Source organism: Canis lupus, chromosome 5 (assembly GCF_011100685.1).
Source record: "Canis lupus familiaris isolate Mischka breed German Shepherd chromosome 5, alternate assembly UU_Cfam_GSD_1.0, whole genome shotgun sequence".
Lineage (NCBI taxonomy): Eukaryota > Metazoa > Chordata > Mammalia > Carnivora > Canidae > Canis > Canis lupus.
The window spans coordinates 82464606-82491126 of NC_049226.1; the positions used below are offsets into that span (position 1 = coordinate 82464606).

General features: G+C 55.7%; 1 protein-coding gene across 4 annotated transcripts; it reads right to left on the reverse strand.

The window, feature by feature from the left end:
* Positions 1-302: 302 nt before the first annotated feature.
* On the reverse strand, positions 303-24218 carry RIPOR1 (RHO family interacting cell polarization regulator 1). 4 transcript variants are annotated; one of them, XM_038538590.1, is made up of 22 exons: positions 24018-24218; positions 8482-8608; positions 8211-8363; positions 7963-8041; positions 7271-7294; positions 7136-7189; positions 6843-6995; positions 6673-6736; positions 6535-6578; positions 6331-6456; positions 5749-5897; positions 5545-5674; positions 3923-5461; positions 3717-3838; positions 2711-2843; positions 2307-2442; positions 2037-2198; positions 1611-1769; positions 1275-1471; positions 1102-1185; positions 840-930; positions 303-693 (listed from the first exon to the last, which is right to left on the reverse strand). In XM_038538590.1, exons 2-22 carry the CDS (start codon positions 8583-8585, stop codon positions 596-598), a joined length of 3801 nt encoding a protein of 1266 aa, XP_038394518.1. In that variant the 5' UTR covers positions 8586-8608; positions 24018-24218; the 3' UTR covers positions 303-595. The 4 variants fall into 4 exon arrangements, with proteins under 4 accessions (XP_038394518.1, XP_038394517.1, XP_038394516.1 ...); XM_038538589.1 differs by lacking the exon at positions 24018-24218 and adding an exon at positions 16381-16470; XM_038538588.1 differs by lacking the exon at positions 24018-24218 and adding an exon at positions 9443-9583 and having other exon boundaries at positions 3717-3835.
* Between the last annotated feature and the right edge of the window lie 2303 nt (positions 24219-26521).

Consider the following 26521-nt stretch of genomic DNA (forward strand, 5'->3'; position numbering starts at 1 on the left):
CTGCTAGGGAGCCAGCCATTCCTGGGACTGGCACCTCTGGGCTTTCTCTAGGACAACTCCGGTTTGGCTCCAGCCTGGACCCAGACTGGACCTCCTCAGTAACACCCTACCACCACCCTCTTCCTCTGCTCTCTTTTCCAACCCCAGCTCCAGCCTCTGGGTTCTCTTTTGCCTGAATTTCCAGGGCTAAAGCAGATGCCATTGTCACATTTGGGAGTGCAGACATACTAGCACCAGTGTCAGGAAGGGCCATAGACAGAGGATGCTGGAGAAGAGGGTCAGGAGTGCACCAGGCCAGGCCATTAGGAAAGGCATGTTGCTTTTTTATTTTCTGTAAAACTCTGTAAATAAAATATAAAACCAAGGGATATGGTGGGACACTGATTTGTGGCAAGTGTGCTGAGCCGAGGCTGGGAGGCACTTGACTGCAGGCACTGACTCTACCAACCCAAGGGCAACAGAAGAATATATTAGATTTTAATTGGTGGGAATCTGTGGGGGAGAGGTGTCTGGAGCCAGCCCTCACCCTCCCTGCCAGTGCCTGGTAAGCCCTGAAAGTGAGGGGAAGAGGCATGGAAGCCAGTGGGTAGGAAATTTAGAAAGCGGTGCTGGCCATGCTGCCAGGCCCAAAGATGCGGGGCAGGGCGTCCAGTGATTCCTCCAGCCGTCGATGGGCAGACTGTCCCTCTTCCCCTGTAATAAGTAAGGATGGGATCAGGAGTGATCCTAGCCCTATCTGGGCCCTTGCATCCCATCCTGACACCAACTCCCTCCAACTCCCACCAGCCAAAATGCTCCAGAACTCTACTTGACCCATATCTCCCATCCCCTGGCCTCACCACACTGTTGCAGGCTCTGCCGAGCAGCTTCCCTCACAGCTTCTGTGTCTGTTTGGCACAGATACACCAGGGGCTCAATGCCCTCAGGAGCCTACCAGGGGAGAGAAGATTGAGGTGGGCCCAGTGGAGCAGGTGGAAAAGGCCCAGGGCCCAGGGCTGAGGGAGCCTCTAGGGGTGTGAAGAGGGGGGGACAGGCAGCAGGGGTGTGAAGCAGGGGATGGGCTGGCAGGGATATGGGGGGGAATGGGTTGGTAGGGGTTACCTTGATGCAGCCCAGGGCCAGGCAGCCAGCCACTCTTGTCTGTATGTCCTCATCCTCCAGTTGGTCCAGGAAGCACAATAGGGCCTGGGTAAGTCGGGGAGGGCAGACTTAGCCAGATACTGGGAGCCTGGAGCCCCAGCCTTTGCCTCAAGGAAGACCTGCCTGACTCTCACCCTTTCCCGAAAGACAGGGCCCAGTGACAGGCTCCGGAGCTGGGTGCTGACAGCAGCCATGACCTTATTGTTGCCATGGACCAGCAGGGAGCTGAGGGCCCGAAGCCCATCCCTTCGCAGCCGCCCCTCTGGTGCCAACCTCAGGGCCTTTAGCACAACAGCTTGGTCATCTGAGTTCAAATTCCCCACCAGTAACACTGAAAGAAGAAAGGGAGGGTGGGAACGAGGTGGAGCCTTGTGGGGTGGGGTCTTTTTACACTCGTGCTCTCATCCACACCTCCACTCCTTCAGACCACCCACAGTCAGGCCACTTTGTGACCAGGGCCTCTGCCTCACCCTCCTCGGCGGTTTCGGTCACAAAGGCCTCCATAGAGGGGCTATCCAAGGCTTCAATGTAACTCCAGAACTGGAAGACGGTGAACTGCTCTCCATGGCCTGGCTGGGGCCTCCTGGGCAGCTTCTGCCCCAGAGCATCCTCCAGGAACTTGACACACACTGTGGGAGGCAGTGCCGTGGGCCTCAGGGTTTGGATGGACCCAGACGCTTACAGGGAAGAATGCTCCCACCTCAGGCTCAGGTCCAGGGTCCCTCTTTGCAAACCCTACACCTCTGGGTCCTTCTGTGCAAAGGAGATAGCCTTCACTAGTTCCTCCTAGTGCTCAGCTCAGCACGTCTGGGTGGGCTGACCTGGCTTCTCCTGAGGTCTCATCACTGGGGATCTGAGGGAGGAGGGCAGATGGGGCACGTAGGCAGCCCACTCACCAGCCTCAGCTAGGCCTGGCTGGCGCAAGGAAAGACGGGCACCATATTGATTGCAGAAGGTGAGAAGCACTCTCTCCACAGGGCAGATGAAGGGGCTGAGTCCCTCTGTGCACTGGTCCCAAAAGGTCAGGAAGCCGGGCCGAGAGGCTGAGAACTGCACCACTATGAGGAAGGGCAGACAACCATCAGCAACAGAGCAGGTGGATGGGCACACAGGCCTGTAGATGGGGCTAGGTAAGGGAGGAGCTTCCGCGCAGACAGGGCCTTTACCTTCCTGGGCAGAGGTGGCAGGGATTTCCCATCGCCTGCTAAGCTCACATACAGCCTCCAGCACTCTGGCCTCCCTCAGCAGCCGCTCCAGGGCCCATGCCTCCTGGCAGCGCAGGGGCCCAAATGTGCCCAGTTTCTGGAGAATAGGGGTGGCCAAGGAGCTAAGACCTCAGGAGAAAGACTGGGGAGGGTGGAACCCAGGGACTACAAGTCCCGGCATGCATGGCAAGGTGGGGATAGCCAGAGTATGGGAAGTGTTCCACTCAGCAAGAACCAAATGCTAGGGCCCTGGGGCAGTGGGGAATGGAAATCAGAGGAGGTAATGGAGGGCCGGGATTGAAGTGCAGGGCTCCCTGGGATAAGGGGCTACAAAAGGAGGGTGTGGGAAATACCACTAGCCTCACCAGCAGGAGGCGGCTGCAGTGGTACAGATGCTGGACCAAGGCAGCGTCCAGAGCTGGACACTCCGTGCTGAGGGGGCGGGCACTGGCTAAGTCGAGGCTGTCCTCAGCCCCAGGCTCCAGGCTGTTTGGGGGCCTGAGAGAAAAATGGGGTCAACCACCCCAGGAGCAAGCATCACCATGTGGTCACCAGTATATTTTTATTTAAGGTCCCCCCCATCCCAGAATGGAAGAACAGACGATGTACAGACAGCAGACAATGGGTAAATTCATGGAAGACTTCCAAAAGGAGGAAGGGACTAGGACCAGCAGGTGGTAGCGAGGATCTCCAGGGTCTGTCTACCTTTTACCACCTCCAGCTACAATGGCCGAGACCACTGGGGCTGGGGTGGGTGGGAGTAGGGTTGCAGGCGGGATGGTCTATGCAATGTGGACTGCAAGGGATTATGGCCCAAAGGGTGCAGGGCACAGGGCCCTAGCCTGGGCAGCAGCAGAGGAAGGAGGGGCTGGGTACAACCCTCAACCGGGATTTGGCAAAGGCCGCTCTGGGACAGAGAGCCAAGGGGCTGGGTTCTCCGGGCAAACCTGGGTTGAGACAGAGGGGATTGATGCTGGGGGACCCAGGGTGCATGGGGAGGCACTGAAGGGGCCTGTTCATAGGGAAGATCCAAGGTGAGGCCAGGGGAAAGAGGAGGAGCTGCAGGATCACCAGCTGACGGGGACCAGCAGGAGAGGCAGGCATTGCAGGGACCAGGAGGGAGGTGAGAAGCACTGGGGACACAGATGGGGTTAGAAACAGGCATCAAGGACACATGAGGACTACACGGACGTGGGGGGATGGAGTGAATACGATGCACACGCTGGCAAGTGCATCCCCTTCTGCCCACCTCCAGTCTTGCTGCTCTCCTTGTGTGCTCTACCTGGCCCCACCTCACCTGTTCCCCTTTCTGGCCTTTCTCCTTCACCTGGCACTCATCTTACCTCTTCCCCCTCACCTGGCCACCCTCACCTGTCTCCAGGACCATCAATGTCTTCATCTTCATCCTCGTTGAGGAAGCTGAAGCTCTCCAGGGCATGTTCCACAGTGATGCTAAGGCTGGAGGCCCGGCTGCGAGTCAGGCCTTGTCTCTGCTGGGGTTGTGAAGGGAGTCAGTGCTACCTCCCACTGCCTGGCTGCCCTCCCGGTGCTGCTGCAGCCTACCCGGCCCTCCTCACCATGAGCAGACTCTCCAGCCGGGTAACCTCCTGCTCCAGGCCCTGCAGCTCGGGGAACTGGCCACGATAGTCATCCAGGGCAGCCATTAGGGCCCCCAGTGCCTCTTCCAGCCTCCTATCCCCAGCCCTTCCAGCAGCCCCTGGAACTGGGGCCCGGGGGGCTACATCCGGGCTAAGGTCTAAATGCTGAGGCATAGGGGCTAGAGGTGAGGGAGGGGGACTTGGGCTTCGAAGGATGGGCTCTGGTGGGTCTGGGGAAGGACTTGTGAGCGGTTCCCAACTGGAACAGGCGGGACTTGGGTAGGAAGTGCTGGGGGCTATGGAATCTGCCTGAGTGCAAGGAGTGGAAGATGGGTAGCCGTAGGACAAGGTGTGGGTGCCTGGGAGAGTAGAGTCTGTGTTTGTAGAGGGGCTGGGAAGCATGGCATAGTCTAAAGAAGTGGAAGAGCTTACAGTTATAAGGGTGGGGCTTGTGACAGGATGGGTGGGGCTCCCGGTGTTCTGGACTGGGCCTTTAGCTTTGGGGGTAGGACTTGTGGTGTGAGTTGACATCCTGGCTTTGTGAGTAGGGCTTGTAGTGGTATGGGCAGGGCTTGCAGTGGTGTGGGTGGGGCTTATGGCAGTATGGGTGGGGCTTGTAGTGGCATAGGTAGGGCTTGCAGTAGTATGGGTGAGGCTTATAGTGGTCTGGGTGAGGCTTGCAGTAGTATGGGTAGGGCTTATGGTAGTGTGGACGGGGCTTGTGGTGGTCTGGACTGGGCCTGTAGTATTGGGGGTAGGACCTACAGCAGTGAGAGTGGAAAGTATCACTTTGTCAGTGGGTCTTGTAGTGGTCTGCTCTGGGGTTGTGGCACTGGGGGTAGAGCCTGTAGTGGTGAGTGGAGAGACCAGCGGCTTGTGGGTAGAACCTGTGGTAGTGTGAATGGGGCTTGGAGCACTGTAGCTAGGGCTAATGGCATTATAGGTAGAGCCTGTAGTGGTATGGGTGGGGTCTGGCAGGTCAGCAGTGCTAGAGTCTGTGATCTTGTGAACCAAGTCTAGATGTGCTGATGGTGCAGGGTCTGTAGATGTGTGGGCAGGGCCTGTTGTACTGAGGGTGGGGCTTGTGGCAGAATGGGAAGGGTCCACAGCAGGAGGGACAGGACCAGATTGCTCCCCATGGGTGGGATCTGGGTCTGCAAGCTGGCTAGGTCCCTGAGCTAGATTTTCTAGACCCAGAGCCTCCACTGAAGCCTCAGTCAAGGCAGCGTCCACACTGGCCTCACTGATGTGGCTCAGAGTCCGGCTGTAGGGGGCATGCCCATTGGCCAGGGCTGGGGCCATGGCTCCCTCTTCATCCATGGACCTAGAGGTGGGGGTCTCAGGCCTTCGGAAGGCGACTTGAATGGGCAGAGGTTCAGGCTGCTGCACCAGAGGTCTTGGAGCTGAAGAGTGGCGGGTAGTGCCTGAGAGCTGGGGGCTGGATGAGTCATCCGAAGATTCGGATGACAGGGACCACGCTGTCCCATTCTCCAGCTCCTCCTGCCGTTTCAGCATATTCTGGGAGAGAGGAAAGAGCATTTCAGGACCACCCCAGGAAGCCCCTGGGGGATGGTGGGGCCTAAGCCTGGCCTGTGACTCACATAAAAGGCTTGTTCCCGAAGTGAGGGCGTGTCTGGTGGGCTCTGGCTATAGGTGGAGAAGCGCTTGGTGACTGTGGAGGCCTTGTTGACAGTGGAAGCGGTTGAGGGCTGGTCATCCTTGTCGAAGGGGCTGAGGAGGGAAGAGGCTGTTAGCAGGTGCCATGAGCCTCTGGACCTATCCCCAAGCTGCTCAGCAACACCAACCTCCATGTGACTTCCAAGCTGAGCTTAATGGTGCCGAGGTCATTGATGTCCACAGCCACAACTTGGGGCAGGGCAGCAAACAGGTCCTTGGTCTCACAGGAGACACTGCCTACAACCACGTGGTTGGCCAGACCCTTCAGTTCTGTCACCTACAGCCAAGAATGCATCATGAGGTCACAAGGGTGTGGGGGTCATGAGGTTGTGGGAAATCAGACATCTGAATATGCATAGGGATTATATAACAGTCACAGGATCACGGGGTCATGAGAAGGTTGTAGGGACTAGAATTTTCTGAGTGATGGGCCCATGGAGGATTGAAGCAACCTGGGAGGATGGGAATCGCAGAGGTCTGAATTTGTAGGGTCACTGAGGTCATGGGGTCACAGCCTCATGGGCATCCAAGGGGCCCAATATTCACATGATTAGATTATGAGGAAATCACAGTCATGAAGGTCACGGGGGTCACAGAGCCATGAAGACAGGTGGGAATTACAGGGGTAATGATCTTAGGGTCATGAGGGGTTCACAGGGTTAAGGAGTCACAGGATCATGTTGTCCTGTGGGCCTGGGCAGATACATCACCTTGATGGACAGGAACTCTGTGAGCAGAGGAAGAAAGACGGTTTCCTCACTGTCCCACACCTGCTTTCCGCTACCCTCAATTCGGCCCCGTAGTTTCCAGCGCTGACGCCCATATTTCATGCAGATCTAGGTGAACAGCCAGGATGAGGCAGCCCTTGGTGCTGTGACCCTCCCATCCCAGCCCTTCCCTGCACATTCTCATACCTCATACTGATCGCCCACACACAGCCTGGCAAAGCCAGCCAGCCCTGGGAGTGGAGGAGAAGGAGATGAGCCATGTCGAGGGGTCTCAGGTACACAATTCCCTCTCCCCACCACCAGTCTGTCCACATCACTGAGTACCTTTCATTCGGAGATGGAACTCGCCCAGCTGTGCCTCTAGCTCACTCTCCAGCAGACACATGCTCTGGGGGGGGGGGGGAGACACAGGGACAAGAGGGGGTCAAGAACAGTGCCCTGTCACCACCTCTGCTATACCCTGTGCCTTTGCCTCATGGACACCCATCTCTCACCTCTGTGTACTCGCGATGCCCTCGAGTGGCTTCAGCCAGGCTGTCCCGGGCCTCACGGCTCCCTGGAGACCCAGTGCTATAGGCACGGACCATATTGTAGGCACCATCCCGGAGACGACGCTGGACACAGTATGCCTCATATAGCTCGTCAATCTGGGCAGATGAGTGGGGTGGTAGTGGAGGAATTGAGACTCACTGCTGGGTTTGCTCACCCAGGGCTTAGCTCCCCCCATCTCCCTATGATACCAATCTACCGCCTCAGTTGTGTGCACACATGCATGCTGCACATATACCTTGCTGGCATGGAACTCCAACCGCCGCAGGAAGCGTTCAATGGACTTGACTTGCTGAGGGAGAGGTATGTCAGAAGGGGCCAGAGAACCAGAGCCCTTCACCCTCCCCATGAGCTAACCCTTTCCAACACTTACCTTGTCCAAGTCATACAGGAAGCCCTGCAGGGGAGGATGAGAGGAGGCACTTAGGAGGCACAGGAAGTATTCCAGCAGGGGCATTTGTCTCCCCAGACCCATGTAACTCCTCTCCTACATGGCCTTCCTCCCCCTCATATCATAGTCTACAAACATTCCACTCAAAGCATGGACTGACCCACCTTCCCACATGCCTGGCCTTTGGTGGATGCTAGTGACATAGGGGTCCTCAAGACCCTTCCCGTACCACTGCCCTGGCCCACTCCCTTTCCTGCAACCCCTAGGAAGAGGTTCCCTCTACCAGAGAACTCCTATTCTTTAAGACCTAGCAGAGGTGTTTCATCCTCTGGGAAGCTCTGACCTGTTCCAGGGAAGAACCAAGACTTTCTATCAGTACTCTACACTATAGTCTTCAGCTGTGCATGCCTGTGGGAGTCTGACCCACCCCACTGAAAGCTCCCACGGGCAGATACTAGGTCCTAGGCAGGAAGTGTACACAGCCTGGGGAAGGTGGGTCTAGAAACCTGCCCAGCCCCAGCCTTTCCCGATATCCTGTTTTCTAGTCACAACTGGGCTAAGTCACCCTAGAAAACAGCCTAGATGTCACAGACAGCTCCTGCTACCCGGTTGTCCCTCATGCCACCAGGGCAAAGAGCAGTAGTCCAGGGCATTCTTGCCAATCCTTTACTCACCAGGCGAGAATTCCTCTTGGACTCCCTAATCTGTCCCTGGAGTTTCTCCTGCTCCTGCTGGTGCACTTCCAAATAGGCCCTGGGGAAAGGGGCGACTACAAGAATTAGCTCACCTTCGCAGCCTCCAGCTACCCAGGGTACAGGCAGCAGGAAGAAGATTACGAGGCTGGGGAAGGTTCCCACTAGCAGAAAGGGGATGAGGGCTCAGGGAGGGATCCTGGGATAAGGCACTGGAAGGAGTTCCTTACGTCAGGCCCTGCTTGAGCGCAGTGTACACCAGGTCCAGCCGCTCAGGCTGCGGGACCTTAGGGGCTGGGTGCGCCACAGAAAACATCCTGGATACTCGGGAGAGCGCTGGGGGCTTCCGTGGGGGCCCCGGGGGGCTGAAGGCCGGGAAGCTCCTGAAGAAGAGGCTATACTCAGAAAGGTACAAGAAGGAGTCCCCCAAGCCCTCACTGCACACCCAGCACCAACCCCGTCACACTCTCTTGACCCCATTAGCACCCCTCTGCTGCGTACCTGGGCCCCCGCTCGTGGCTGCCGAGGACGCCTGCGAAGGACTGGCTCCTATTGACCCGGGCGCTGAGCAGGCGGCGCTGCGGCCGCACCGACAGGGACATCATGGAATGAGTCCGCGCGGGGCTCCCTGGGGGTGGCGAGGGCGGGTGTCCAGCGCCAGTCCGGCTTTGAAGCCCCCTCCGGAGGCCGGGCCTCTGTGCCAGTCCGGCCGGACACCGCCTGCCCCGGGAGTCCGACAACCCTGCCGGCCCCAGCGCTAATGACAGGGCGGCCGGGCGACTCGGCCTCGGACTCAGCGTGGCCTCGGCCCGGCCCCGCTTCCTGCAGAGGTGCAGGCTCCGCCTGTCGCGGTGCAGGAAGGGGGGTCGCGCGGGGACCCTCCCCCGGCTGGGAAGGGGCAGGAAAGGGGCGGGGCGCGCGAAGAATGTGCGGAAGCGGCTGTTTACCCGGGGGCGGGGCGGGCTCCCCAGCCCGGCCCCCGGACTCGCCCCCCACCGCCCGCCGCCGTGACCAGGCGCTCCCGCGCCCCCACCCCGCGAGGCCGCAGGAGGTCCCCGGGCGGGGCGCACGCCGGGAGCGCAGCGGAGCGGCCCGGCAGGCCCGGCAGGCCCGGCAGGCGCGGGGTTGGCTCTCGCGCCCCGCCCGCCCGCGGAGACTGCTCCCCTCCAGCCCCCACCGGCTCGCAGGCGCCCGGACGCCAGAGCCCTCCCAGCGCCCAGCAGCCGGGGGATTCCCGGAGTGGGGGGCAGTGCCAAGAAGAGCCCTGCCTCCTCCACTTTCCTGTGGCTCCGACCTGGAAACTGAGTCACAGATGGACGCCTTCGCCCGCGCCCTTAGCGGGAAGGGATCCTCCGCAGACCCCCGCCCCGCTCCGGCGAAGCACGTGCCCCTGGCCCCCCGAGTCCGGCCCACACCCCCCGGGGCCAGCCCCGGAGCTTTCGCGCCCCAGGCCGGGTCCTACCTCTCTTCTTGGCACTCATGGTGGGTCCGGGACGGCTCCCCACCCCCCGCCTGCCCTCCCGCCCCTGTGTCCCTGCAGGCCCAGGGCCACTAGGCGCTGACCGAGCTGGGCTCCGCGCTCGCTCCCAGCGACTGCGGCTCCGGCTTCGGCTCCTCCCGGCGCCGCCCCCCGCCCAGTTCCTGCCGCCTGACTCAGCCAGCCGGGATGGGGCGGGACCGGCTGGACCGGGGGGGCGCCGGGGCCTCGGACTGGCCGGCCTCCGGGAGGGGTGCCTGGGGGTTCCCTTGGGGAGGACACTGAAGTGGGTGAAGTGGGTCCTCTCGAGCGGGGTTCGGAGTTTGGGAGTTGAGCGCGGCGGTGAATAAGGAGGGATAAACAGAATGAAGAGTCTGAGTGGAGGCTGGATTGGATGCAGTGAGGATAAAGAGCTCATCGAGTGGCTGCAGAGGACTGCTGAGAGAGGGCTGAGCGCATAGAGGGCTGGGAGGTGGGGTTCTGAGTATGTGAAGACTGGAAAGTGGGGCCGAGGGAGTAGAAGAAGGGCTGTGGGTGTGGAGTGGAGGGCAGTGTCAGGCACTGAGCGGGAGGGGTCTGGGAGGCTGAGAAGAGAGATGGGCTAAAAGTGGGGGACGGGACAAAGCTCATGTTATGTGTTGCTACCCCAAGAAAGAAGCAGAGAAGGAACTGGGTAGAGTCACAAAGCCCCCATCCACAGAGGGGGTGCTCAGTCCAGACACACGCCGCAGTACCCCAGGCCCTAGGGAAGAGGATCAGGTCCCACTTCCTAGCTAGCATCTCCCTTCTAGTAGAAGCTGCATCCTGGGATGAAGCCCCATCCTTCTGGCCACCAGCTCACATGGCTGAGTTCCGCCCGTGTTAGCCCTTTCCTGCCCCCAGTATCTTTTCCTTCAATTTCCCTCATCCACTCCAGCCTGCATAGAGGCTACTATCCTCCGGGTCTAGCAGGCATTGGGAGGACTGGTGCTCCCCCATCCCATAAATACTCCTGCTCCTGTATGCTCAGTTCTGCTTACTTCCTCCCCAAGAGGCTGGGTGGGCCCAGGGGTCAGCACTGCCAACAAGCCTAGAGATTCAGATGCAAGATGCCCAAAGGCCCAGTTTGAGAAGTGCTATCCTCCTCTCTCTCTTTGAAGACCAGGTGCTGTGCACCCTATACTAGCAACTATGTATTCCTGTGGATTGCTTGCCCAACACTGGCCTTTCTGCTCCCATTAGCCACCCTCCACAGAACATCCGTGGCTCTGGAATGCCCCCTTCCTAAATTGCAATCACACTGACTCCAACCTTTCCCTAGTATCCCCACCTTCCCTGTCTTCTACCTGAGACCTCTTGAGCCCTCCACTCATTTATTCAACTATTCACTGAGAAGCAACTCTGTGCCAAGCATGTGCCAGTCACTGGAGATACAGCCCAAATTTCACAAACACCATCCTGCACAGAGCTCTCAATTGGCCTCTGCTTCCTTTCTCTCTGCCAGCTGCCTTCCACCTTCTCTTCCCTGCACCTCCTTCTCCTCACCCTAGATCCACAGCCACTACTCCATCGCTCACCTGCTACTAATATGCCTAGAACTTTGTGCTTCTCTCCTTCCTAGCAGAAACCAGTGCTAGGCAACCCAGCTCCCTGCCCTCTCTGTGCCTGCACACACTGGCAGGAGCTGCCAGAGGTCCTCACATGGCAGCTGAGCCGGAACCACAGAGAGATTCTCTGAACCTCATCCAGGCTCTCATTTCCCACCTGGGAAATCCTCATGTGTGGCCCTCCTCATCCTTCTTCCTTCTCACAGACGATGAGTGTTTCAGACTTTCTCCACAAGCTTCAAACAAGCTCAAATCACTCCCACATAAAAAATGAAAACAACCCTGGAAACCACCCAAATGCCCATCAGTAGATAATAGAACCATATACAGCAAAAAGAATAAACAATATAAAACTGCACACAATATGGATGAATCCTACAGACATAAAGAAGAAGCAACACCACAAGAGAGAACATGTATATTGTTCTCTTGATATATAGTTCAAAAACATGCAAAACTCATCTATGGTGATAGAAGTCAGAATACTAGTTACCTGAAAGGGGGCACAAGGGGGCTTCCGGGGTGCTGATAACATTCTATATTTCCTAACCTGGGGTCTATTTCCTGATCCTATATGAGTGTGTTCCCTTGTGAAAATAGGTTGAGCTGTACACTTAAGACATGCACCCTCTATGTAGGTATATTTTAATATAAAGTTGACTTTAATAACTCCAAAATGAAATGACCCCTTTGTGGACCCCATGTCTCCTCCAGGGACCCCACCATCGCCTCCATTTGGCCTTTTCAGAGTCAGATTTCTTGAAAAGATGTCTACTTCAATTTCCTCTCCATGACCGCCCAGTTCTCTTCCCACCCACCACTCCCCTGACTGGTCAGTGACCTCCCTGGTGCTGAATCTAGTGCCCAAGGTTGAGTCCTTATCTCGTGCTTGATCTCAGTAAAGCTTTTCACTTTGCAGCTCTCTTCCTCTTCTTTGAGCCCTTCCTTCCCTTGAATTTCAAGAGGCAGCAACATGTTCCTGGTCTTCTACCTCTCTCTCTCTCTGGCTGTATGTCTTATTTTCCCACAAATCTGTCTTTCTCATCATCCGGAATGAGCCTCATCCTCCTCACTCTTGGGTTGGGTACATCTCCCACACCTCAATGCCATCTAAATGTTGCCAGCTTCCTTATCTCTTCCTTGCCCAAACCGCTCTTCTGAGCACCAGGCCTCTATATCCAACTGCCTGCTTGTTGCCTCCCCGGAAGCTGAGTGACAATGCAGAGTGAGCTATTAGAAAGAGCTGAGCTTGATGTCCCCAAGCTGAATTCACCAATTTCCTTCTCAAACCTGAATCTCCCCAGTCAACCTCTCTGTGCCAACCCCACCGCCTCTTTACCCAGTTGTTCAAGACAGAAACTAGGAATCATCCTGGATGCCTCTGTCTCCACTACCCCCACATCTACTCAGCCACCCACTCCTGCCATCTCTGGAATCTACCCCCTCACCTCCACCCCCACAGAATTCAGGTCCAAGCTGGTACCGACTCTCACCTAAACCCCTACTGCAGCTTCTCAGTGGGCTCCCTGTCTCAAACGTAACCCGTAACAATCCATTCTTTTTTTTTTTTTTTAAGTAAGCTCTGTGCCCAACGTGGGGCTTGAACTCAAGACCCCGAGATCAAGAGCTGTGTGCTCTACTAACTGAGCCACCAGGCACCCCCCGCATTGTTTATTCAATAACAGTCATCTGACAATGCCAAAAACAGTGCTTTGTCAAATTCTCTCTATAGGCCAGGCACTGTGCTTAGTTAACAAACACCATTTCGTTTAATTCTGGTAACAAGCCTATAGGGTAAAACCTATCAGCCTCAACTCGCAGATGAGAAACCTGAGGCTAACTGGCTGTGTGACCTCTGGCATGACATTTCTTAACCTTTCTGGGCTTTAGATACCCCTCTGTTAAATGAACATAGTAACAACTGCCTCCCAGGGCTGTTGGGAGTCTGAAATGAGCTACTTCTCTCTCTAGGGTGTGTTTGGGGAAGGGAAAATTGTCCCTGGGGTAGGGAAGTTGGGGTGGACACACTACCACACTTTAAGCACACAATAAATATTAATTGCTGTGATCTGCCCAAGATTACCCAGCTGGTAAGTGGTAGGGCCAGGATTCAAATCCCAAGATTAATATTAATTAATAATATTAATAATCATTAATAATCATTAATCTGCCCAAGATTACCCAGCTGGTAAGTGGTAGGGCCAGGATTCAAATCCAGATACTCGGACCCCAGGACTCTAAGTCTTTAACATTCCTCTAGTTGACGCTTATGAAACATCCATGGGTAACCCCCAACCCGAGGGATAGAGCCTAGATTCTCTGACATGACCCCTAACACCCTTCGGCCTCTATGCCTTCCCTTATGTACCTTCAACCAGTCCTTCACTCAGTCCCCTGCTCCTCTCATGGTCTTTCTAGTCCAGCTTCTATGACCCTCTCTCAATGCCTGCAAGGCTCCTCAGCCTTTGAGCAGCAGCCTCCACCACTCCTGTACCCTTCTCCCATACTCTCAGCCTGAACAACTTCCCCTCTTTTTTCAAGTCTTACCCTATGACTTCTTCCTCCAGAAAGCCTGTCCTGGGTTGGTTCCCCCATTCAGGCGCCTCATAGCTTCCTTCCTCTGGTCCCTAAGACCACATAGTTCAGTTGTCAGTTCTCCTTTAGCATCCGTCTCCCAACCGGACTGTGAACTCTGGGAGCAGGGGCCTGTTTGTGGGGTTCACTGCTGCGCCCTCTGGGCCCCACACCAGGGAGGTGAGGGAGGGGGCTGAGTATGAGTTGGGAGCTGAGTGAACTGGGCTGCCCGGACATAGAAAGAGGGATCCCTGGGTGGCGCAGTGGTTTGGCGCCTGCCTTTGGCCCAGGGCACGATCCTGGAGACCCGGGATCGAATCCCACGTCGGGCTCCCTGTGCATGGAGCCTGCTTCTCCCTCTGCCTGTGTCTCTGCCTCTCTCTCTCTGTGACTATCATAAATAAAAAAAAAAAAAAAAAAAAAAAAAATTAAAAAAAAAAAAAAAAAAAAAGAAAGAGCAGATCCTGGGTTGTTGAAAGGGTAGATTTCAAGTCTGTGCCCACCCCAGCTCCCCTACCTTGCATACAATTTTCCTTGTCTCTTCCCCACTTTATATCAGCAAGCAGGGTTCTGCTCCCTGGGCATAGGGCAAGGTGGGGACCCCTGGGATTCTGGAATTGAGTGGATAGGCTAGACTCAGAGTAGGCTACTTGTCCTAACACTTTTCTTTCTCTGACTAGAGCTTTGCTATCACCAACTCCCTAGTCCCACACGGATCAGGATATGTAACTGCCGGTCTGCACTCTTGCCAAATGACCATCAGAATATCCACCTGAGTGGCCATTTCAGGGTGTGGAGAAGCAGGATCTTCCCTGCTGCAGGGGAAAGAAAGAGCCGAACCGCTTTGAGCGAAGGCCCACCTTATTTGGTGAGGGCTGAATGATAGGAGCCAGGGGACTCTGGACTAAGGCCAGCCCTGAAGTCTGTTCTGGAGGTGGGAAAGATCCCAGATCCCAAAGGTTATGGTGCTTGCAGCACCGCCAGCTCCAGGCAGAAGGAATGGAACCCTGGCCGCCTGCATGGCCCCAGATTCCTCCGCCCTCAATACCCTCTACGCCAAAAGTGGTGCGCTTGCGTGGGCCGGGAGGTCCCAGCACCTGCGCTGCCCAGCTCAGCGGTATGCCAGCCCGGGCCAGCAGCCCAGCCAGGAGTCCCCGGTTCAGCCCCGCCCAGGAGCGGGGCTGCCCCAGACCGAGGTAAACAGACGCTAAAAATAACCCCGGCAAGGGGCGCCAGCTAGAAGAATGGGGTCCCTACCGAACCCGTCCCGGTCTCCATGGCGACTCCCCCAACCCCGGCTGCTGACGTCATGCCGCAGCTGCCTGGGGGGGAGGGGGCGCGCACGCGCGCGGGCACAGCCTGGGACCCCCCACCCCGGAACCAGGCGGAGGCGGCCGGGTGGCTTCACTTCCTGCCGGCCCCCTCCCTGGTCAGCTGGTCACATTCCCGGGCCGGCGGCGCCCTGGAAGGCTGGTGGCCTCCCTTGGGCCGGGCCTGGCAGGGCCCGGAGTCCCCAGCAGCAGCGAGGGGCCAGGGTTGGCTGAGCTGCGCCCTCCTCACCTGCCTGTCCACCCTGCGTGCACTCAGCCTGGCTCCCTGCGTGCTCCCCTCACCCTCACCAAATCCAGGCCTCGGTCTCTGACTGGTGCCCCACAGAACCCAGGATGGGGAGGGTGGGTAGAGTGGAGGCCAAGCCAGGCCTCCTTGTCCCGCTCTAGTGTTTTGTACCTCATGCTAATTCTTCCCCACCTCTACCCCCCATGCCACAAAAGTGGTAGCGCAATGGCAAAAATTCAGGGCTGGTTCTGGTTCCCACCTCCCTAGGCCAGATGTGTGACCTTGAGAATGTTACTTCACATCTCTGGGCCTGTTTCTGCATCTGCCAGATTGCCATAATCCTCAGAAGGCTGTGCTGGCGTGAATGCGGCAGGCCCAGGGGTAAGGTCCCACACATGGTGGCCGGGCACCTTTATTGTTGTATTTGCCATATTAGACTGCACACGGTAGCGCTCCGCTAGCCAGTCTGGACCGATTTAGAATCAATCCAGTACAACCCGCTGGGAAGGGTCAGTTCTGGAGGCTGGACTCAGGCCTCCACAGGGAGAGGACGACAGAGGGTGCCGAGGGCAGGCTTAGATCCCTAGCCTCGGTCAGCAGCTCCTTCCCCGAAACAGTTCTGCAGGGTGCTCGAGCCTGGCTGCTTGCAGGGACCCGCAGCAGCCTCCTATTCCCAGGGACAGGGTCTGCTCCCCCGCCAGGCTGGGGCGATCATCTCCAGCTTCAGCCGTCTGGGGGAAGAGCCCAGCCAGGCCAGGAATGGCCACCTCCGGCCGGGCCCCAAAGCCGCTTAGGCCGGCCGGTGGGGCCCGGAAGATTAGCTCATCTCTGAGGCTGGCCTGCACCCCTCGTCGCCCCCTCCCCATTCCCAGCCCAGCCTCCCCGCCGAGGACGGGGGCTCCGGGAGGGCGCCCCTGCCAGCGCCCAGGCCCGGCCCACCCCAGAGCCCCGGGCAAGGGCCGCTCCGGCCTGGCCTCCCGAGGGTAGAAGGCCCAGAGGCGGCGGCTTTTGTGGGCGTCCTCGGCGCCCGGGGGGGGCGGGGGGGAGGACTCGCGGCGCGCGGCCCGGCTCCCGGGGATGGGGCGCGGGGGGGCACGGCCGCGGCCGGGGCGGCAGACCCGGGACCGCTGAGGAGGCCCCCGCACCGCCGCGCCCCGCCCCGCCCCGGCCGCGCCCGCGGGCCCCGGAAACGTTGGTGACACTCACATGGCTGCGCTGGGCTGCGCGGGCCTCGCCCTCTCCGTGCGCTCGTCCGGCCCCGGCCTGGTCGCGCCGCCGCCGCCGCTGTCGCCGCTGCCGGGCCCGCCCCGCCGCCCGCCGCCCGCCGCCCGCCGCCGGCAGCCCTCTCCTCCCCGGCGCGCCGCGCCCCACCCACTGCGCTCCCGCCGCCCCAGCACCCGGGAGGCGTCGGCGGCTCGCTCCGCCCCCTCGGGTAACGGGGCCGCCAGTGGCCCGCGGGGTCCAGCGGCCCGCGGGGAGGCGGGGCCCCGGAGGGCGCGACGGCGGTGGGAGTTCTCAGCGCTGGATCCGCGGGAACCGCCGCCGCTGGCAAAGCCGGTCCCGCTCCTCCCCGCACTGACCCCAAGCCGGGTGCGCCGCCGGGAGAGCCCCGCTCGCCTACCCCCTTCTCACAATCTGTGTCTCCAGAGATTTTCAGGCCCTCCAATCTGTGACCGCCTGAAACAGGTCCTGGAGCGGCCACTGCTGGGTTGAGTTGGTTGGAGGAAAGGATCTGGGTCAGTCTCTGGGAGGGGAACCGTGGGGCCTGGAGCGTCGCCATTGGACACCTGGCCGTGCATTCACCCCTCGTGGGTTCTTGGCTTCTGGGGAGCCTCAGGCCTTGTTTGCAGAGCACGGCAGGGGCTGGTACGGGGGCTTGGGGTACATGTTGGCCAAGTGGGCCAGAGCCCAGTCCTTCCCAATAAAGGGACTGGAATACTGCCTCGAGTGGGTTAAGGTGCAGCTGAGAGCTCCGCGCCCCCACCCTTCAGGTTTCACTCGGCAGCCCTTCACCTTTAGAGGTAGCACAGACATACCCAGGAGTAGGCTGAGGGACTTTAAGAGGTTCCTGAATACCTGCACCTCCCAGGGTTGGTCTACACAACCCAGAAGTTGTGGGGGGGCGGGAGGCAGAGGCATCCTCTCCATCACCAGCTCTTCTTCCAAGAGACACACATCACTCCCTCTCCCAGGTCTCCCACTTCCCAGTCCCTCCTCTTTGCCTTCCTTTGCAGCACACCTTTCTCTATAGACCTTGAACCTGGGGATTGCTTTCAGGGACAGGGTTCTCTTTCTTTCCCCACCCTATAATATCATCCAGTCCCAGGGCTTCCATCCAACCACTGCTGAGCATCCCAAGCTGTCCTCTGTGCTCAGCACCCTCTTCTATTCTACAGCCTCTGAATGACCCACTAGATCTCATGACTGGCCCTGAGGGACTCTTCTTCCTTCCTCTCATCTCCGCAAAGCACTGACCTCCACTCAGATTCCCACCTGAGCCAGAGGTTTGGCCTCCCTGAAGCTCTCAAAACTGGCACATTGGTCCTTACCCACTCTGAAGTCATCTCCTCTGCAAGGCATCCTCTGACCACCTTCTCTGACAGCCTCTCCTTGTGATTCTCTCCCTCCATGTCCGGTGACTACCTTCATGTCACCCATCACTACCAGGCAGCATTTGTGCCCATGTGTGCTCATGTGCCTAAACTTGCCTCACTGTGGGTCTCTAAGTTCTGTGGGGGCAGGGACCATGGAAGTCCTCATCACCACTGTCTTTGGGTCATGATACCAGTCTGAGAAATGTTTATCAGATGATGGGGTGCCTGAGTGGGTCAGTCAGTTAATTGTCCAACTCATGATCTCAGCTCAGGTTTTGATCTCAGGATTGTGAGTTCAAGCCTGGTGTTGGACTCCACACTGGGTGTGAAGCCTACTTAAAAAAAAAAAAAAAAAAAAAAATATATATATATATATATATATACACACACACACACACGCCTGAATGGCTCAGCAGTTGAGCTCTGCTCAGGGAGTGATCCTGGAGTTCAGGGATCAAGTCCCACATTGGGCTCCCTGAGGGGAGCCTGCTTCTCCCTCTGCCTGGGTCTCTGCCTCTCTCTCTCTCATGAATAAATAAATAAAATCTTTTAAAAAAGTATATATGTACATATATTTTACATATATATATACTTATTTATTTACTTAGATGAGCCAGTGAATGAATGAGTAAATGCATGAAGCATGACATTCCCTCTCCTACCCCCACCTTCATTTAGCCTTCTAGTCCTATTGATCCACCTCCAAACATGTTTCAAGTTCATTCCCTCCATGTACTGCACCTCTCACTGCAAGTACTGTTTATTAATTAATTCTACAAACACCCACTGAGTACTTAGGGCTGGGCACCTTGCTGGCTCCTGGGGTGGAGGATGCCTCTGGCTGGCTCCCATGCCATTACTTGGAGCTTTGATGAGGCAGCACTGATTATAGGGCCTCACCAGAGCACAATCTGGGGAATTCTTTCTTATTCTGGAATTCTATAATTCCACTTCCAGAAAACTTCTACTTTTTTTAAGTAAACTCTACCCCCAAGGTGGTGCTCAAATTCACAACCCCAAGATCAAGAGTCACATGCTCTATTGACTGAGCCAGCCAAGTACCCCGAAAATTTCCATTTTTAATGGATGATTCACTCACTTCATAACCACTCTGTTCTGTGTGTGGTCATGTCTCTGCATGGTCACAGTTGGTACCTAGGCTTGGCCCACCATTTTTTATGGCTTCCCTGCCTCCACTTTCATCTCCTACAGTTGTTCTCAACAGCTAGGTTGATCTTCTAAACCATAAATCAGGGGATCCCTGGGTGGCTCAGCAGTTTCACGCCTGCCTTTGGCCCAGGGCGCGATCCTAGAGTCCCAGGATCGAGTCCCGCGTCGGCCTCCCGGCATGGAGCCTGCTTCTCCCTCTCCTCTGCCTGTGTCTCTGCCTCTCTCTCTCTCTCTCTGTCTCTATGTCTATCATAAATAAATAAAAATAAATTTAAAAAAATAAACCATAAATCAGGTCATACTGGCTCCCCATTGCCCTGAGGATAGGTTCAGACTCTATAGTCGAGCCTCTGAGACGACTCAGAAGGTCTGGCCTACAGTGACCTCACATCTCATCTCCCATGCATCCCACCAGCCTTTGTTGCTCTGGTTCCACTGTGCCATTCTACCTGTGGCTCCCAGGGCATGGTCCCCATGCTCTGGCCTCTGCTTCTTCTCTCAGCTTCCCTTCTACTTGGGTTGGAAAAGGATTCAACTGTCACCTCCTCCAAGAAACCTGTGTCCTCTGGGTTCCTACTCAACCCTTCTGAGCATGCACTACTTCCTATTGTCCTTGTCTGTGAGCAGGCTTGGCTCCTCATCCTTGTGATCACCAGGACCAGGCATGTTGGAGCTGCAGTGAGAAAATGGGACACCTGAACCTTCAGCTTGTCCTCTCCCCTTGCCTAGGTGCCCTTGAAGGAGGGATAGTAGCTGAGGGCTTTGGGGTGTTGGAGGCCTTTCAGACTTCTCAACAACAGTGAGGCAGGTGAGGAAGGACAGAGCTGAAATACATTTTACAGAGGAGCCACCTGAGGCTCCGGGAAGTCAGGGCCTTTCCATGCTCCTGTGGTTAGGAAGGGGCAGAGTCTGAGCTCCAACTTAGCTCACTGAGCCGAATGAGTTCCACCCTGAGTCAGCCATGGTTCCCCGAGCACATGCTCGGCTTTGCACCAGCTGAGAGCCGGAGCAGGACACCAAACCATCGCCATTTCTAACCATGAGCACCATGAGTTAGAAAGGACAGTCTCTGGCCTGAGAAAAGTCCCCACAGCGAACCCCAAGTCCTCACATATGGTGTAGCTAGTTCCACTTTTGCAAGTAATGCCGTTCAAGTCCCCAAATCCAGAAAAACGGAAGCTTCCCTCACCCCACTCCACAGCCTCCATAGCTACAGCTATCTGACATGCAACTTCACTGCCCCAGCAGAGTAGAAGCCCGCCCCCTACTGTGCCTGTGGCCACATGCCTTGGACAGTGCGCAGTATTCATTCATTGGCCAGAAATTCCCCACGCAGAGTCTGCTGCATGCTCAGCCCCTGAGGGACCAGACGTGTTGGGGGAGGGGAACGGTGAGTCCACTAGTCCCCACTCATGGGGACTCACTGTCAATCAGGGCGGGTACCTCCCTGAGTCTCTGTACCTCTGTGTCACCAGTGTGTGTGTGAGAGAGTCCCTGAATGGTGGGGGCAGATGAAGGCTCAAGAGGGAGGATGTCAGGGCTTTTGGTTAGATCTGTACCTGCCACCAACCTCCACTCCCCTCCAGCCCTAGGCTGGACTCTACTGCCCATTGTGTGTGTCAAAGGACAAGGGTCCTAGCTTGACCACTGTCACCTCATTGTTTGTTGTTCGTGGGGCCGCTTCTCTTTTCCTTTTTTTTTTTTTTTAAGGATTTTATTTATTCATGAGAGGCACACACACAGAGAGGCAGAGACATAGGCAAAGGGAGAAGCAGGCTCCATGCAGGGAGCCTGATGTGGGACTCGATCCAAGGACTCCAGGATCATACCCTGGGCCGAAGGCAGACACTTAACCGCTGAGCCACCCAGGTGTCCCCTACTTCTCTTTTCTGATGCTGTAACTGAATCCATCTATTCACCCATTAAAACTGCAATTTGAAGATGCGCTCCACAAATTAATAATCAATACAATGCAAATATAAACAAGAGACACTATTTCTTTTTATGATTCTGAGATTGGAAGTGAGGGATGACATGTGAGTGGACACTCTCAAGAGTGGGAATTGGTTGGAGGGTTTAAGAGTAGTTTTTGCAGTATGTTTCAGGATGTCAAGGGCAAACTCCTTTTTCAGTTCCACTTCAAGAAATTCATCCTGAAGAAAGAGTTGCACAGGCAAGAAAAGAGCAGTGCCTGGGGATGTTGATTACTGGCTTGCTATTAGGGATAAGGGATGGCACAGTCCACGTGACCATCAGCAGGCGACAGAGCAGGTGCACATATGCCTGGAGATACTCTGTGGCTACTGAAAATGGAAGTCAGGCATGGATCGAACACCTATTATGTGCCTGGCATCATTCTGGATGCTGGTGGCACAGTGGCAGACCAGACAGGCAAGGTCTCTGCTCTCAAGGAGTTTACACTCTGGCCAAAACAGATCATCCTCATGTTAGCACCTAAGTACGGTGACTTCAGAGAGAGGAGGGAACTGGAGAAAACAACCAGGGTGATGTGATGTCAAGTGATGGGGCTGAGAGGCTACTTTAGTAGCCTTTTAGCCTCAGAGGGAAGGCCTCTCTGAGTCAAGAACTGAAGGACAAGAGGGAAATGACAGGAAGCAAATGACCCAGGGATGCCTGGGTGGCTCAGTGGTTGAGAGTCTGCTTTTGGCTCAGGGCATGGTCCCAGGGTCCTGGGATCAAGTTCTGCATCAGGTTCCCCGCGGGGAGCCTACTTCTCCCTCTGCCTATGTCTCTGCCTCTCTCTGTGTGTCTCTCATGGATAAATACATAAAAAAAAAAAAAGAAGGAGGAGGAGGAAATGACCCAGAGTAGGGGTATTCCAGGCCCTTCCAGAAGGAACAGCAGGGCAATGGTTTGGAGGCAGCAATGGGCTTGCTTTGTTGTATGTGAGTCATGTGGGCTGCAGCAGAGGGAGCAGAGGTCTGAGAGGTGGCAGGGTTAGGTCAGGGTAGGGTAGGGAGTGAGAGTTTCATATCTCTCAGCAGGGAAAGGTGCTCAACACAATAAATACAGTGATGTGAGGAATGCACTAGCACAGCTGCCTATTTTCCTGCAGTGGGAGTCTCCTCAGGGCAAACCTGCATCCACTGGCCACAAGAGCCGTCAGGACTTAGCCCTGGTGCCAGCTGTGGTTATCACCTCCAGGCATTGTAATTTCACCTGGTTTTATTTTTTCTTTTGTCTTTACTTCTATAAAGAATGGTTTGCAATGAATACATCATTATTTTCAAACACAACATGGCCACCACTTCTTGAGGCATTACCAGGCCAGCCCTGGCACCTAATAGGCATGTTTCTGGTCTAAGGTTGCCAGGCTCCACAGGTGACTCCCCTGGGGACTCTGCCCCAGGCAAGGTGGGGCTTTTGCTATTGTCCCCAGTTTTGGCCTCCAGGGGAGCCTGTGAATAGTGGCGTGCTGGGGTGGGGTGACTGTGTCCCACAGGCTGGGCCAGGCGTCCTTCCTTCCTTCCTTCCTGACAACTTTCTCCCAAGGGACAAGTGGGAGGGATGTCCACGCCTCTCCCAGATCATGGGATGAGCTGCTCCCCTGGGACCCTTTCAGGCCAGGCCCCTTGCCAAAGGCTGCGGTGAGCAACATGTAGCTTATTTCTGAGTTCCCACCACTAGGAGAACTGTGCTGACAGATTTGGAGGGCACTGTAGTCGGGAGGGTCCCAGTCACCCTGTATGTGGTCACACACACACCCTCCCCCCACCCCAAGATGATCTTAGGGCGCAGGATCCCGGAACTGACCCCCACCTGGCCCCAGCCTCTCCTAAGAAGTGCAGCTCTGGTCTTTGGCGCCACCGTCTGGGAAGTATCCACCCTGCAATCAGACGTTCTACAAAATACTGCCCGGCTCCAGGGGGCACCCATCGCCCCAAGTCCTGTTTTTGTGAATGGATAGCCCCTGGAGGGGGTAGCAGCTCTCCTCACACTCAGACTCTCAGACCTGGTGGCAGATCACCGTCACTGGAGCCTCAGCACCACCATTCCTCCACACTCCGAAGCCTCTCCGCTCCCTGACCCTCCTCCACTTCCCAGTCCTCTCTGCCTTTGACCTGTTCCATGTGTGTTGAATATACAACATCCTCCCTCTCTTCTAAAATTCTCTCTGGCTTCTGCGATTGCTCTTCTTGAAATTCTAGCTGCTTCTCTGGCTGTTTCTCTTCATGTCATTCGGTGGGCTTTTTGGGGTATTGGGCTCCCTTCTCTCATCCTTAGTATTTTTCTCCAGGCCATCCTGACAACTTCCAGAGTCTTCTTCCCACCCTCACAGTGATATCTTGAGTTTCGGCCCCTGCCCCCATCTCTCCTTCCATTTACCCATTGAGATGATCTTTGGGCTCCCCAAACTCCTGTCAATCCCATGTCATCTCCTCCAAACTGCTCCCCCTCTCGGGTTCTCATGTTAGCCTGCATGGCCTTTTCCCTGACACCCCAAAAGCCAGCACTTGTCCTGTCCTCCCCATCTCCCCACCCCACCTTTAGCCAGGGCACCACCTGCACCTCCTTTCTGGTCCCTTCTGGTCCCTTTAGTGTCCTTGGTTTCACCCAGCCTGGTCCATTCTCCACAGGGCAGCTGATGGCCTTTGCAGAGTGGACCCTGTCCCTTGTCACTTCCTCATTCGTCCTTCATCTCTGGCCAGTTCCCCCCCACCCATGAGTTCCTAGTTCCAGGGACCCTGAATATATCCTGAATGCTTCTCATGCCTTCATAGGCTGTCCTGTGGATCTTTTTCCTCTTTCCTTCACCTGCCTACCCATGAAGCCTCACCTTGGACATCACTTCCCTTGGAATGCCTTCCCTGGACTCCATGCTAGTTCAGGAACCTCCTGGTCATGCTTACAATGCCCATGCTGCTCCCACTGCAGCCTTTCATCTGCCTCCCCTTATGAAAGGGACAGTTGCTCTTGTATGGGTTCCACACACCAAGGCTGGACCCAGGTCCAGTCACTCCACCTGATTCTCAGACTCAGAGGTCCTAGATCTCAAAAGTTAACAAGTGCACCACAGTGAACCAGCTGCCAGGCTGGGATGGGACCCAAGGCTCTTACCTTCCCCTCTGGGGCTCCTCTGTTCCCCCAGATGCCATTGTGAGCTGTGTCAGGATCCTCGAGAGCCCATAGGAGCTGGACAGGCAGAGAACTGGCAGGTTTATGGCCCAGGGGTAAGGCACTCATCAGGCTTGGCCCTGGGGAGCCCAGGGTGCTAGCAGAGATTGTCCCAGCAAGGGGACTGGGGTGCAGGTGACTCCAGGCCAGTGCATCTGCTAAAAGGCTGTAATGAGATTCCTTTCTCCCCCAGAGCTGTGCAGTGGGAGTGTGGCCTAGATGTCATGCAGGGAGGGCCGAATTCCTGAAGGGAGGTGGTGGCAGCTGTTAGGGTCCTGGGGTTAATTATCTCCAACGTCACACAGAAGAGAATGTGCTGAGGTGGGACCTCCCCAACCCAGCCTCAGCTTCTCGGGGCATGGATCTCTCTAGAACTCAGCCTGCTCCCCATTCGACGAAGTCTGAAGATCAACTCCATCTGCCTTTGGACCTCAGCTTCCTTTACTTTACTCCAGACCCAAGGGACAGACTTTTCCCTGAGATGTTTGGCGGGGGTAGGGAGGGTGTCCGACCTTTGGGCCTTTGCCTTTGCTGTGCCTTGTGCCTACTCCAGCCCTGGGCTCAGCTATTTGCTCAGGGAGCTCAGTAAACACGGGTGAACTGAATTTCTCTGTAAATAAACAGAAAGTGCCAAATAGGTGGCCTGGCATTTAGGAGATGCACACATACACCCCAATTTTGTAAGTAAGCAAATTACCCAAAATAGAAAAAGAGAAAAGATCTATCCAATATTTTCTTGTGGCTCTGTTCCCCAAACTGTTCTCCTTCCACTTCTTCCAAACAGCCCTGCTCTCTCTATTCTAGGTTTCCAGCTACAATTAAGCCTGTCCTTTCTTGTGTCTGGATGATCCTACCCAAGGTATCAAGAAGCCTTGTAGGATCCCCACAGCGGCCTCATGCCCCTGAAGCTTCTTCCCTGTCACATGGCCTAAGTGCGTGCAATTCCTTGCTCCGAGGCTAGAAGCTCTGTGGGCCAGGGACTGGTGCCTCATTCACTACTCGTGCCCAGTGCCCATCACAGGACCTGGACGGATGCTGTGTAAATATCTGTTACATTACGAAAGATGGAAAGCCTTGGAACACTAGGGTATTTTCTCTTTCTCTGAAGCTGCCTGGAAAATTTGCCGAGTTGGTGCCATCTCTCCAGTTATTCCAAATTGCCCCGAGGTACAGGCTCTCGCCTTGCTGTTTTTCTAGTCATTCTCGCTCTTCTTTTTCCCCTCTAGTTCCTACAAAAGTAGAGAGGCTTGACAGTTTCACACTAAAGCTGAAAACTTTCCCCAAGATTCCTCTTGCATATTTCCTGGAATCTGCTTTCTACCTCTCTTGGCTTATAAAACCAGTGACTCACTGAGCCAGGAGTTTCTTCTCTGCAGGGATTTCTTGCAGGAAACATGAGAGGAGCTGGTGATATCGTCTTTCACCTCACCTCCCCTCAGTCCTGGCTCTTCTTATCTAAAAGGCCAGATTTGTTGTACCATGTGAAGCAGTAGAATTGCTGTTTTTTTCCCCCCTGACACTGGCAGCCTTTATTAAATCAGGGCCCTGCACCCCAGGGGCTCACCCCAGGGTGCCTGCAGAGCTTCCAACATCCCCAACCCCTAGACTGCCCAAGAACATAAAATCACCTCTGCTTCCTTGCTAAGCTTCCACATAAGGACAACCTCTGGCTCTCCTTGGAAATCTAGAAAACTATAGGAATACAGCGAATGCACTTTCAAGATGCCAAGCCTTCTTATCCTTCCTAGCCACCAGAAGTCTCACATGCACACACTTTCTAATTTGCAATAATTTTAAAAATTTTCAAATGCAAATTATAGAGTCTGCCGCCTGCACAAAAGCAGCCTTCACATCAGCTGTCCCTGGCAGGAGGTTTTCACACTGAACGGGAGGGAAATTGTGCAGATGTCACCCACGCAGTCAGATGACCTGAGGGTGTGAGCATGTGTGCGTGTGTCCGTGTCAACTTTGAGAGAATCAGGGGCAGCTGGGTTGGGGGGTGGGATTTTAGGGACTGTTGATGCAACTGGATGAATGGGGTAACATCTGGATGTAGGTGTGCAATGTCAGTGTGTGTTTGAGAGGGTAGGTGTATATCTGTGTTAACTCCCTGAGGGTTGGCAAAGGCACTGCTTAAATAAAAAAACGCTTTGCAAAGGAGTCCTTGAAACAAAGCAAAAGGATGGCTTGTAAGTAGTGAATTAATCAGACTTAAATGAAGTTTAAAAAACAATTCTGGAGGAGTCCGATAACTTATCATCACCGCCACCACCATCATCATCATTATCAACACACAGTAGCAACAGCTATCATTTTTGAATACTTGCTATGTGCCACACACACACACAAGCACACACACACAGGTAGCACAGCAACCCCAGTCAAGATGGGCTTATCTTCTGTGGATCCTCTATTTTGTACTGGCCTTGGAACCTTTTACCCAGGAC